The sequence below is a fragment of the Heptranchias perlo genome, unplaced genomic scaffold (assembly GCF_035084215.1).
Source record: "Heptranchias perlo isolate sHepPer1 unplaced genomic scaffold, sHepPer1.hap1 HAP1_SCAFFOLD_43, whole genome shotgun sequence".
Classification (NCBI taxonomy): domain Eukaryota; kingdom Metazoa; phylum Chordata; class Chondrichthyes; order Hexanchiformes; family Hexanchidae; genus Heptranchias; species Heptranchias perlo.
In genome coordinates this window covers 3,923,619-3,937,603 of record NW_027139442.1, presented here as the reverse complement: position 1 = coordinate 3,937,603, position 13,985 = coordinate 3,923,619, and the positions used below count along the sequence as shown (strand labels likewise).

The window sequence follows — 13,985 nt, the reverse complement described above, 5'->3', positions numbered from 1 at the left end:
TCTCCACAATTGTTATTATTTATTAAGTGGGTTATGCTGGGTATCTGGGAGCTGTAATTCGGTGAGTAGAAAGCAGTGGGAGGATAAGTCTGAAGATTGATTTTGGGAGATGGAGAAGACGGTGATCATGGATTCAGGCAAGGGAGGGATGTGGTCTTTGAGACCGTCACGTACTCTGTTGTAAGATCTGTGTGTGTATGTGTGTGTGTGTGTGTGTGTCTTCCAGCAGTTCCCATTTGTACCTGTGACCTGACTGGCGAATTCTGCGACCTCGACTGCTGCTGTGACCCTGACTGTTCCCCCGCGGACATCAATGTCTTCTCCACCTGTCCGCCGGGCAGTGAACCGTAAGTTTCTGTTCGTGTGTTATTAAATTGTTTCCCGATCCGGCAACGTCTCGATTTTAAAATCCTCATCCTCGTGTTCAATTCCCACCATGGTCCTCGCCCCCTCCCTATCTCTGTAACATCCTCCAAACGATTTAATCTCCACCGTCAACCGCATGTCACTCCACCCTATCATGGAGTCTACCCCACCCATTTATCTCCACCCACAGCGCATGTACATTTTACGCACGATCATGTACACTGGAAGAACAGTCAGTGCTGGGACAATCAGTTCTCTTATACACACATTCAGTGCTGGGAAAGTCAATCCTGTAAGACACACAGTCAGTGCTGGGACACTCAGTCCTCTTATGCACACAGTCAGTGCTGGGATACAGATTCCTGTTTTATCGTCAGTGCTTGGACACTCAGTCCTGTTATTCACTCAGTCACTGCTGGGATACTCAGTCCTGATATATACACCTTCAGTGCTGGAACACTCAGTCCTGTTATACACACATTCAGTGCTGGGACACTCAGTCCTGTTATACACACATTCAGTGCTGGGACACTCAGTCCTGTTATACACACAGTCAGTGCTGGGACACTCAGTCGTGTTATACACACCGTCAGTGCTGGGAGACTCAGTCCTGTTATGTGCACAGTCAGTGCTGGGACATTCAGTCCTGTTATGTACACAGTCAGTGCTGGGGCACTCAGTCTTGTTATACACAATCTGATAAATAAATAACTGCAAACAAGAATGAAATCTCCAGGACCTGATGGTTTCCACCCCAGGGTATTAAAGGAAACGGATGGGGAAATTGCAGATGCATTAGTCATAATTTCTCAAAGCTCTCTCGACTCAGGAATTGTGCCTTTGTGGATGAACGTTGAAAACGTCACTCCGTTATTTAAGAAAGTAGGGAGGAAGAAACCAGGAAAATACAGACCTGTCAGTTTAAGGTCAGTTGTGGGGAAGTTACTGGAATCTATCATCAGAGACAAAATGATTGAGCACTTGAACAAGTCTGAGCTGATCAAACAGAGTCAACATGGATTTGTGAAGGGCAGGTCATGTCTGACGAATCTAGTTGGATTTTTTGATGTAATTAACAAGGTGGACAGGGGAGTGTCTATGGATGTTGTCTATATGGACTTCCAGAAGGTATTTGAAAACGTTCAGCACAAGAGATTAATAGAATCAATGAAAAGTGCACATAATTGAAAGTGACCTTGTGACTTGGGTTGGAATTAGTTGGGAGGTCGGAGAAGAGAATAGGGATAAAGGGAACGTTCGTTGATTGGCGGGATGTGACAAGTGGTGTCCCCAGGGATCTGTACTGGGGCCTCAGCTTTTCACCATATCTATCAATAACTTGGATGAAGGAGTAGAGAGTTGTAGATCCAAGTTTCCAGGTGGCACTAAGTTAGGAGGCACAGTAAGTGGTGTAGATGGAAGCAGGAAGTTAAAAGGGACAGTTGAAGTGAATGGACAAACTGTGGCAGGTGGAGTTCAATGTGGGGAAGTGTGAGATCATTCACTTTGGATGCAGGAAGGAAACATTGGAGTATTTTCTTAAAGTGAGAGACTGGGAACGGTGGAGGAGCAAAGGGATTTGGGTGTCCATGTACACAAATCACTAAAAGCTAGTGCACAGATAAAAAAGTAATCACAGACTAATGGAATATTGGCCTTTATCTCGAGGGCTGGAATACAAAGGGAAGGAAGTGATGCTTCTGTTCTACAGAGCCTTGGTCAGACCCCATCTGGAGAACTAATCCTCACCAAGGATATATTGGCCTTGGAGGGGAACAGTGCAGATTCACCAGAATGACACCGGGGCTTGAATGGTTCAATTATGAGGACTGGTTGCATAAAGTTGGTTTGCATTCGCTTGAGTTTAGAAGGTTGGGGGGTGATCTGAACCATACATTTAAAATTATAAAAGGATTCGATAGGGTAGAAATAGAAATGCGCATTTTCCACCAGCCGGGGCGGGGAGCGGGGGGCGCGGGGGGTTCCAATCTCTTAAAGGGAGGGTGTCTCTTAAAATCTCTTAAAGGTAGCCGGTACCTGTTACTTGCTAATAATAAGTCTGCTGTCTGCATGGAGATCAGACATCACACATGTAAAGCACAGATGCTTTACCCTATGTTACCCTAACCCTATGTTTACAAACTGATGAGTTGTGTTAAACATTGAATAAAGGTTGCACACCACTAAATCCCACATCCTCCAATATGTATGCCAGACCACTCCAATCTGCCAATCTGAGACTGCAAGAGCGCATGCACCAAGGCTCTCTGCTGATGCACCTTGGTGCAGGAGGTGGACAGAAGGAGGAACATCCTATATCCGCCGAGGGTCAAGACGCCCTCCAGACAAATGCCAAAAAGGCAGTGGGAGGCAGCAGGGGACGAAGTCAATGCTAGGCGCACAGCACGACGAACATGGATTCCATGCAGGAAGAAGTTTAATACTTTGACACGAGTGGTCAAGGTGAGTGAGGTCAACTGTCAAGTGTCGTCTCCTACCAACTGCACCAGGCACTGCACCCACCATCACCCACATACCAACAAACTCTTTCAATCAGTACTCAACTCTTACAGTCAGATGCTTCCTCTCAACCTTACACATTATCACTGTTGCAAGCCACAGGACACATATACTGGTAGCTATTCACCCATGACAGTCACATCACCCAGATACATGTCCCACTTTCTCGCAGGAGAACGTGGCGCCTAACAGGAGCCAATAAGTGGCAGTGGCATTTAGTCCCTCAAGCCTGTTCCGTCATTCAATGAGATCATGGTGGGCCTGTGACCTAACTCCGTATACCCGCCTTAGCCCCATATCCCTTAATATCCTTGGTTCACAGAAATCTATCAATCTCAGATTTAGAATTCACAATTGAGCTCACATCAACTACCCATTGCAGAACGAGAGTTCCAAACATCTCCCACCCTTTGTGTGTAGAATTGTTTCCTAACTTCACTCCTGCAAGTCCTGGCTCTAAATTTTAGGCTACGTCCCCGCGTCGTCGTATTCAAGCATAGGAAACCTCCAAAAACAGTCACAAATCCATCAGCAGCCAGAATCAATAATCCAGCCTCTAGCCTGTACATCCTGCATGTTCCGTTTAAAATGCGCTGCTCCGGGGTCCTCCAGACACTCTAAAAAATGTTCTGATGGTCATGGTTATGACTGCATTGAGTTGAACCTTAAGTTCCAAAATGGTGTCTATCACTTTAAATTATCGTTGCACACTGATTGTATCCATTTTCTCCTTACTTTACATGCTGCCGGCGTTCGGTATTTGCGCACGTGCAAATACCTACTCAAAGATGGCGACCGGCGCACGTCACGCTGGGAATGTACACACGCAGCCAAGACACTATCTTGGCACTTCGAGACGCCACGTAGCGCAGAAACAACGGGCGCTACACGACCCAATATTTAGCCCACTGTGTTTAAAAGAAAGCTGATTCATTAAACACTTGTACAGATTACCAAACTCCAGCCCAGTTAAAGGGGTTATTAACATCAGAAACAAACCCCACCTGTCAGAATGAACGTGGTTCATTCTTAGGTGTGATTTAGAGCAGAATCGAACCCCTGGAGTCATACATGAACTCTCTGGTGTCTCAGCATGTGGGATGACCGAGTGAATCCCTTCCCACACACAGAGCAGGTAAACGGCCTCTCCCCAGTGTGAGTGCGTTGGTGTGATAGAAGATGCCTTTTAATTTTAAAACTCTTCTCACAGTCAGAACATTTAAAAAGTCTCTTACCAGTGTGAACAAATTGATGTTCAATGAGTTAGGATGAACGAGTGAATATCTTTCCACACGTGGAGCAGGTGAACGGCCTCTCCCCAGTGTGAACTCGCTGGTGTGTCAGCAGATGGGATGACTGGGTGAATCTCATCCCGTACTCAGTGCAGGTGAACGGCTTGTCCCCAGTGTGAGTGCGTTGATGTGTCAGCAGGTTGGATGTGAGCGTAAATCCCTTCCGACACTCAGTGCAGGTGAACGACCTCTCCCCTGTGTGAATCCGTTGGTGTGCCAGTAGATCCTTTGTACTTTGAAAGCTCTTTTCACAGTCAGAACATTTAAAACGTTTCTTATCAGTGTGAGCAAGTTGATGTGTCAGAAGACTGGATGAACAAGTGAATCCCTTCCCACACTCAGTGCAGGTGAACGGCCTCTCTCCAGTGTGAACTCGGTGGTGTTTCAGTCGGCTGGATGACTCATTCAATCCCTTCGTACACACGGTACTGAGGAACGGCCTCTCCCCAGTGTGTCTGCGCCGATGAGTTTCCAGCTGGGACGGGTAATTGAATCCCTTCCCACAATCCCCACATTTCCACGGTTTTTCCATGGTGCGGGTGTCCTTGTTTCTCTCCAGGTTGGACGATCAGTTGAAGCCTGGTCCACATACACAACACGTGTCTGGTTTCTCCCCGCTGTGAATGGTGAAATGTTTTTTCAGGCTGTGTGTAAATGGTTAAAGCTCTTTCCACGGTCAGTGCACTGGAACACTCTCACTCGGGTGTGTGTGTCTCGGTGCTTTTCCAGTTGCACTGATGTTTGAAATTTTTTCCCACAGACAGAACAGACAAACATTTCTCCTACTATATTCCAAGTCCGATGAACTTCAGGTGCTGATGAATTGAGTGACTGTCAGATCATGACGTGGTTTGGTTTGAGTTTCCCGTCTGCAAATCCTACCCTTCTAATACCCTGTAAAAGGAGTTTACACTGTGATTGGAGGATCGAAATTCAAAACAGGCAATTCTAGTTTCTATGGAACATTCTACCCGCTCATTCCCCCAGACAGTAAATCACCGTCCCACACACTCACCCTCCTCTCTCTGCTGAAATCCAACTCAATCGCACCATCTCCAACATTTTTCCTTCCATTTAAGTTTCTTTCTCTCCCCGGAAAGCTTTGAATCTGACTGGGGTCAGTTCTACACTCACCGCTTCCCCGCTCTCTCCACCCCTGATGGTTCTGACACTGACTGGGTTCAATTCTACACTCACAGGTTCCCCCACTCTCCTCTCCTGAAGGTACTGACTCTGGCTGGGTTCAGTTCTACACTCACTGGTTCCCCTCCCTCTCTTCCCCTGAAGGTACTGACTATGGCTGGGTTCAGTTCTACACTCACTGGTTCCCCTCCCTCTCCTCCCCTGAAAGTGCTGACTTTGGCTGGGTTCAGTTCTACATTCACTGGTTTCCATCCCTCTCCTCCCCTGAATATGTTGACTCTGGCTGGGTTCAGTTCTACACTCACTGGTTCCCCTCCCTCTCCTCCTCTGATGGTTCTGACTCTGGCTGGGTTCAGTACTACACTTACAGATCCCCCTCCCTCTCCTCCCCTGTAGGTGCTGGCTCTGGCTGGGTTCAGTTCTAAACTCATTGGTTCCACTCCCTCTCCTCTTCTGAAGATGCTGTCTCTGGCTGGGTGTATATGCTCTCCCCCTCATTTCGATACTATGTCCCTCCCTATTGCTGCCTGTAACCAGTCCAACTGTGCTATCTCCCAATTTTGGCGACGGACTCTCCCTGACCTGTCACCATTTTTCCTCTATTTAAAGACGGTCCATGATCTGTCACTATTTCTCCTTCATTTGCAGATTCTCCCTGACCTGCAGCTATTTCTCCTTCATTTACAGACCTCCATGACCCATCACCATTTAACCTGCATTTACAGACAGTCCCTGACCAATCACCATTTCTCCTTCATTTCCAGACACTCCCTGACGAGTCACCACTTCGATCCGCATCTCCCTCGTCCGTTCACTTGTGAACAAGGCCCTTGCCTTCCACAATCTAATTGCAGATGGCTGCATTTAGCAACACAGTAACAGCAGGAGGCCATTCAATTGGATCATGGTTGATTTATATCTTAACTCTATCTACCCTCCTTGGTATCATAACCCTTAATACTCGGGCCAAACAAAAATCAATCAATCTCAATTGTCAAATTTACAATTGACCCCCAGCCTCAACAGCTTTTTGGAGTTAAGAGAGTTCCAGATTTCCACTCCCCTTTGTGTGAAGAATTGCTTCCTGACATCACCCCTCAATGGCCTCGTTCCAATTTTAAGGTAATTCCCGCCTTGTTCTGGACTCTCCCATCAGAGGAAATAGTTTCTCTCCATCTACCCTATCAAATCCTTTAATCACCTTAAATACCTCAATTAGATCAATCTTTAATCTTGTACATTCAAGAGAATACAAGCCATGTCTCTGCAATCTGTCCTCATCATTTACGTAAGTGATCTCCGCAAGTACAGGACAGAAATTCAGAACAGAGAGTTCTAGTTCTATTAAGCTGTAAATAACCCGTCCCACACTCTCCCTCCTTGCCTCTTTTAAGCTGTAAATCCCCCTTCCCACACACTCTCCCTCCTTGCCCCTATTAAGCTGTAAATCCCAGTCCCACACTCTCCCTCCTTGCCCGATTAAGCTGTAAATCCCCGTCCCACACACTCTCCCTCCTTGCCCCTATTAAGCTGTAAATCCCCCGTCCCACACATTCTCCCTCCTTGCCCCGATTAATCTGTAAATCCCCCGTTCCACACTCTCCCTCCTTGCCCCTATTAAGCTGTAAATCACCGTCACACACACTCTCCCTCCTTACCCCTTTTTATCTGTAAATCCCCCGTCCCACCCACTCTCCCTCCTTGCCCATATTAAGCTGTAAATCCCCCGTCCCACACACTCTCCCTCCTTGCCCTTATTAAGCTGTAAATCCCCCGTCCCACACACTCTCCCTCCTTGCCCCTATTAAGCTGCAAACCCCCCGTCCCACACACTCTCCCTCCTTGCCCCTATTAAGCAGTAAATCCCCCTTCCCACACACTCTCCCTCCTTACCACAATTAACCTGTAAATACCCCCTTCCCACACACTCTCCCTCTTTGACACGTCCTCGCTGTTTGAAATCCAGATTCATCGCAGACTCTATTTTTCTCCCTTTCTCTCCTGAATGTGCTCCGTGATGTTGGGATTCGGCCCCAGTCACTGTTTGCCCTCCAGTAACCGGCCAATTGGTAATTCTGAACCTGTGAGCCTTTACAACCAGCTGACTGCATTTCTACCATGGGGAGCAGCACAGCTACCGTCCCTGGCTGATTCTGTCCGGCAAAGCGGAGGCCAACGGGAGCAGATCAACAACAGCCTGCAAATACACTGAGCGGAGTCTCAGCAACAGCGAGTGCGGCTCAGGCACCGAATCAGAGCCGGGGTGCCCGGCGGACGGGCGAGTGTCCCTGGGCTCGACCAAACCCCTCATCCAGCCCCTCCCCCGTCCTACCCACCGCTTCCCGGTGTCTTGTCCCGTTTCCACCGAGTCCGACTCTCGCAAACGACAGGGCCGAGGCGCTCTGGAAGGCAAGGCGGCATTGGGAGCATGCGCAATCTGATCAGGGACTGAGCGCCTTGTACAGACAGAGGGGTTTCTGGGGCGCGGGGGATTGTGGGGCTTCCGGCCGCCATTATTCGCCGTTTGTTGGTCAGTATTTTATTGCCCGCGTCGCCCACAGAACCGTGTCGAGAAACAGAGACTGAGGAATTCAGAACGGGTTTGCTAAACAGACAATGAGCGTACAATGTAGAACAGTGTTTCTCAAACTGTTTTCCTCGCGACCCAGTGGAAGAAAAACACTTCCCCCAGGGACCCAAACAAATAATATCTTCTGACTGGAGTTTTCATCAAATCCGAATATGCTAGTTCTTCACCACTTCAAGCAATAAATAAAATTCGACATCCACGTTCCTTGAATATAATTTTAATTACAGTTTAAATACAATAAGAAAACGGTCAGGTTGAGTTTCACTTATTTAATGTGACGGGTGGGTCTGCCTGTTGTTCGTGATCTCGTTCCAATCTGGATCACAAGATGAAAGCGCTACACGCATATCAGGTGCGCTGTTGAGTCGGTTTCTTTCTCTTGTTTTTAACCTTGTCAGAGTCGAAAATCCCAGTTCGCACATGTAGATTGTTGGGAACGGCAGCAACAACAGAACACTAACCTTACTTAACAGAGGATAATCTTTGAAAGCAATGATCGAAAAAGATGACAAACTGAATGACTTGTGGTGTGTTTACAGTGTGCTCACAGGTGAGTCGCATCAGCTCGTTTTCTTGCTCAAGCATCAAGTTTAGCTTCATTATTGATTCAGGATTTTTGAAAGCAAAAGGATCTTTCACCCAACGCTTTTCCTTCAAATTTTCAAATCCCTCTGCAGGGAAGTAGCGATCAAAATGGTCAGACAGAGCAGCGAGATGTAACTGTATGACACATTTCATTTCATTCCCTTTATCTTAATTGGTGCTGTTCTCTCCACCCCAGAGGGCTGTGGATGCTCAGTCGTTGAGTGTATTCAAGATTTAGTTTAATATTGTTTTGGACAAGGAAATCAAGGGATAGGGGTCTAGGGCGGTAAAGTGGAGATGAGGTTCAAGATCAGCCATGATCTATTGAATGGCGGAGCAGGTTCGACGGGCCGTATGGCCTACTCCTGCAATTATTTCTTATGATCTTATCCTGACAGAGGTGCGGTGCCCAGAACACACAGTAATCTAAATGAGGTCTAACCAGAGCTCTGCATAACTGTGACATAACTTTCACATCTTTTTATTCCAGATCCCTTAAGATAAAGATCAAAATTCCATTACCATTTTAACTTTTTTTGCACCTTTTCTTGAATTCTGTACTTGGTCCTGTAAATTTCTCTGCTCACCCACAGTTCCTAGTTTCTTGCTAATTAGAAAATACTCTGATCTATCTTTTTATGGTCCAAAGTGGATGACCTCACACTTACTCACGTTGAATTCAATCTGCCACAGTTTTGCCCACTCACTGAATCTATCAATGTCCCTTTGCAACTTTCTGCTCCTATTTATAACGCTTATTGTGCTTCATAACTTAGTTTCATCAGCACACTTGGATATAAGGCTCTCGACATAAGAACATAAGAAATAGAAGCAGGAGTAGCCCATACGGCCCCACGAGACTGCTCTGCCGTTCAATCAGATCAGGGCTGATCTTCGACCTCATCTCCACTTTCCCGCCCGATCCCCATATCCTTTGACTCAACTAGAGTCCAAAAATCTATTGATCTCAGCTTTTAATGTACTCACGATGTGGAGATGCCGGTGATGGACTGGAGTTGACAAATGTAAGGAATCTTACAACACCAGGTTATAGTCCAACAGTTTTATTTGAAAATCACAAGCTTTCGGTGGCTTTCTCCTTCGTCAGGTGAAGTGTGGGATTCCTTGAATGTTACTGCATTTATAGTCAGAGAACAATACCCGGTGATTACAGATAATCTTTCCAACTGGCCATTGTCAAGGCAATCAAAGTGTTCAGACAGACAGATGTTACATACAGGACCAGCGAATATACAAACGGCCAGAACAAAAGACAGAGAGAGAGAAAGAGACAGAAACATCCGAAAGGAAGAGAAAGACAGAGAATGACCCGTTGTATTAAGAACAGATAACTTTATTTCGCTGGTGGGGTTACGTGTAGCGTGACATGAACCCAAGATCCCGGTTGAGGCCGTCCTCACGTGTGCGGAATTTGGCTATCAATTTCTGCTCGACGATTTTGCGTTGTCGTGTGTCTCGAAGTCCGCCTTGGAGATCGCTTACCCGAAGATCGGTGGCTGAATGACCTTGATTGCTGAAGTGTTCCCCGACTGGGAGGAAACCCTCCTGTCTGGCGATTGTTGCGCGGTGTCCTTTCATCCGTTGTCGCAGTGTTTGCATGGTCTCGCCAATGTACCATGCTCCGGGGCATCCTTTCCTGCAACTTATGAGGTAGACAACGTTGGCCGAGTCACAGGAGTATGAACCGTGCACCTGGTGGGTGGTGCCCTCTCGTGTGATGTTGGTATCTGTGTCGATGATCTGGCATGTTGCCGTGGCAGGGTCGTGTGGTGTGGTGGACGCTGTTCTCCTGAAAGCTGGGTAATTTGCCGCGAACGGCGGTCTGTTTGAGGTTTGGTGGCTGTTTGAAGGCGAGTAGTGGAGGGGTGGGGATGGCCTTAGCGAGGTGTTCGTCGTCATCGATGACATGTTGAAGGCTGCGGAGAACATGGCGTAGTTTATCCGCTCCGTGGGAGTACTGGACGACGAAGTGTACTCTGTTGGTTGCGTCCCGTGTTAGTCTTCTGAGGAGGTCTAATCGATTCTTTGCTGTGGCCCGTCGGAACTGTCGATCGACGAGTCGAGCGTCATATCCCGTTCTTAGCAGAGCGTCGTTCAGCGTTTGTAGGTGTCCATCGCGTTCCTCCTCGTCTGAGCAGATCACCTCGCAACAATCGCCGGACAGGCGGGTTTCCTCCCAGCTGGGGAACACTTCAGCAGTCAAGGACATTCAGCAACCAATCTTCGGGTAAGCGTTCTCCAAGGCGGCCTTCGAGACACACGACAACAGGACAGAGAAGTCGGGAAAGGAGGAGCAGCAGCAATATTGCTGCAGGACAATATTACAGCAGTTGAAAGATAGAATATCAGTGAGGGTGAGCGGGCAGTGTAAACACTCTGAGAGAAGATGTAAGAAGGGCGAGTGCTGGAGGATTCTTCATTCGTTTTGAAAGTGTTTGTGAGATTGTGGAAATGTCTGGAAGAGGAAAAACCGGCGGTAAAGCTCGGGTCAAGGCCAAGTCTCGCTCATCCCGGGCCGGACTGCAGTTCCCTGTCAGCCGTATGCGCAGGCTCCTGCGAAAGGGGAACTACGCTGAACGTGTGGGTGCCGGAGCCCCGGTCTACCTGACGGCTGTGCTCGAGTATCTGACGGCTGAAATCCTCGAGCTGGCCGGCAACGCGGCCCTGGAAAACATGAAGATTCGCAACATCCCCAGACACCTGCAGCTGGCCATCCGCAACGACGAGAAGCTCAACAAGCTGCTGGGAAGGGTGACCATCGCTCAGGGCGGGGTGCTGCCTAATATTCAGGCCGTGCTGCTCCCGAAGAAAAGCCCTGGGAGCATCAAGAACAAGTGGAGCGGCCCAGATTTAATCTAATAACAGGACAAGGACAGGACCAAACTTAATAAATCATTTGAAGAAGGAACAAAAAGATAGACAGTGTTCATTTTGTAGATGTGATATATTTGGATTTTCTGAAGGCCCTCGATAATGTACCGCATTCTAGACTCATGGGTAAGTTCAGAGTACGTGGAGTCAGGGGACAGGTGGTAGAATGGATAGTCAGCTGGCTACAAAACAGAAAACCGAGAATAGAGGTTAAGGGTAGCTACTCAGATTGGCAAAAGGTGGGAAGTGGTGTTCCACAGGGATCGGTGCTGGGACCACTGTTTTTCACAATTTACAATAATGATTTGGATTCTGGAATCGAAAGTACAATTTCAAAATTTGCCGATGACATCAAATTGGGGGATGTATTTAATACAAAGGAAGAATGTGTAAAAATGCAAGATGACATTAATAAACTTTCAGAATGAAGAATAAGGAGATCACATACAGTTTGGATAATAAAAGTCTAAACGGTATTGAGGAGCAAATGGATCTCGTGGTACAGATATACAAATTACAAAAAGTAGCGACGCTGGTGAATAAGGTCATAAAAAGCAAAATCAAACACTAGCATTCATTTCTAGAGGGATAGAATTGAAAAGCAAAGAAGTTAAGTTAAATCTGTATGGAATCTTGGTTAGACCACATTTGGAATACGGCGAACAGTTCTGGTCTCCATATTATAGACATCGGGGCATTGGAGAAGATGCAAACAAGATTCACAAGGATGATACCAGAAATGGGAGGATATTCTTATCAGGAAAGGCCGAACAGACTGGGTCTCGTTTCACTGGAAAAGAGAAGACTGAGGGTGAACCTGATAGAGGTCTTTAAGATAATGATTGGGTTTGTTAGGACAGACGCAGAGAAAATGTTTCCACTTGTGGGGAGTTCAAAACTTCAAGTAATAAATATAAAATAGTCGCTAATAAATCAAATAGGGAATTCAGGTGAAACTGCTTTACCCAGAGAGTGGTTAGAATGTGAAACTCGTAACTACAAGGAGTAGATGAGGCAAATAACATAGGGGCATTTAAGGGGAAGATAGATCAGCACATGAGGGCGAAAGGAATCGAAGGATATGCCGATAGGGTTGGGTGAAGTAAGGAAGGAGGAGGTTCGTGAGCAGCATAAACGCTGGTATGGACCAGTTGCGCCGAATGGCCTGTTTCTCTGCTGCAGTTTCAATGTAACTCGATGTAAAGGCTTTTTTCAGAGCCACGCACTGAATCTGTGAAAGGGCTGGTTACTGACTGAAGGAAGACGTTGATATCATGCTACCAGTGTTGCGTTGAGCTGTTTTTGTCTCATTGTAGACGAGATGGGGTATTAATGGGACTGGAGTCGGGGCACCGACCACAGTCCGGTATTTTAAACGGTGACCTTTGGACCCAGTCCACACATCACCAGATTTCTTGTATTTATTCAAACTATTTGCCATGCTGGGCTCGTAAAGCATCACCAGAACGGATCGACTAACCGTTCTACATTTGTGGGATTCAACGCTTTGCTCCGTTTCTGTTCGATTTTGTTGGATGATTTAAATAACGCATTAAACAAACTGGGGAATCACTGAAATGTAACTTTGTTAATAAAAACAATTAACAGTGAATTGCCTGGTGCCCAGGAGATTAGAAATATTACTCGCTTTTCGTCCTGTTAACAAGTAAACCGTCCCGCTTTGGTTCCAAATGGGGGATTAAACAGAGAAAGCGGGAGAGGAGGAGTCAGAGTGAGCGACAAAGCAGAGAGCGGCCTCTGATCTTCCAGCTCCACCTCCAGCTTTCTCCACCCGCCAATTTCAAATCGTTTATCGACAATTGAAACAAAACACAGCGGCCGGCACAAACGCTTACAGACTCGGGCTTCATATTCAAGGATTCCCGGAAATCCGGAGCTTTTAAATAAGCCCCGTTACAATTAACAGTCAGTAATATTCCTGCATAAATACAGTCCCTTCGATAACAAGTCAACCCGCCTCCTTCCATTTCAGTCCCAGGCCCGATTCTATCTCCCCACACATCCCCTCCCAGACGAGTTCAGCAGTTTACAAACACTTCATTCCAGCTGATTTGGAGAATCTCACGTGTTGGGGTTTCAGTTGCGACGCGGATTTTCTCCGCCAGTTTTACCGTCTCACAGAGACTCTCGTCCTGAATCTGTGAAAAGAAAATGACCGTGAACTAGGAATGGGGCCGAACACATCCCCAGTTACAGTGAGGACCGGATACTCCGTTCTCTCTGTTTTACATCAGGCAGTCTCCCACCTTCATGTTCAGCACTCGAGAAAGAGCGAGACACACACTGTCAGTCTTACACTTCCTATCAGTGTGTTTATGTCACGCTCAATAGCAGTATCCCACCTTCATATACAGCACCAGAGAGTTAGAGAGAAAGGGAAACAGATACGGTGACAGGGCGAGCGGAGATGCACAGTGCCACAGTATCAGTTGCAGACTGACCTGTGAAGTTCCGCTTCATCCAGAAAATCCCGTTGGAGAGACAGAAGATGCAATCTCATCTCTCACTGTTATACCAGAGACGGACACATTATTAATCCCAAACTCAGGGACAGTGCAGAGAGCGACAAAAACAAT

At 47.0% G+C, this 13,985-nt stretch overlaps 1 protein-coding gene across 1 annotated transcript; it reads left to right on the top strand.

Annotated features, from left to right (window-relative positions):
- Positions 1 to 10,968: 10,968 nt before the first annotated feature.
- On the top strand, positions 10,969 to 11,376 carry LOC137312507 (histone H2A-like). Its single transcript, XM_067979047.1, has one exon. It carries the CDS (start codon positions 10,969 to 10,971, stop codon positions 11,374 to 11,376), a length of 408 nt encoding a protein of 135 aa, XP_067835148.1.
- Positions 11,377 to 13,985: the final 2,609 nt, after the last annotated feature.

What these genes read in the sequence shown, in the direction of transcription:
- LOC137312507 (XM_067979047.1), top strand. Translation starts at nt 10,969, where the DNA reads ATGTCTGGAAGAGGAAAAACCGGCGGTAAAGCTCGGGTCAAGGCCAAG.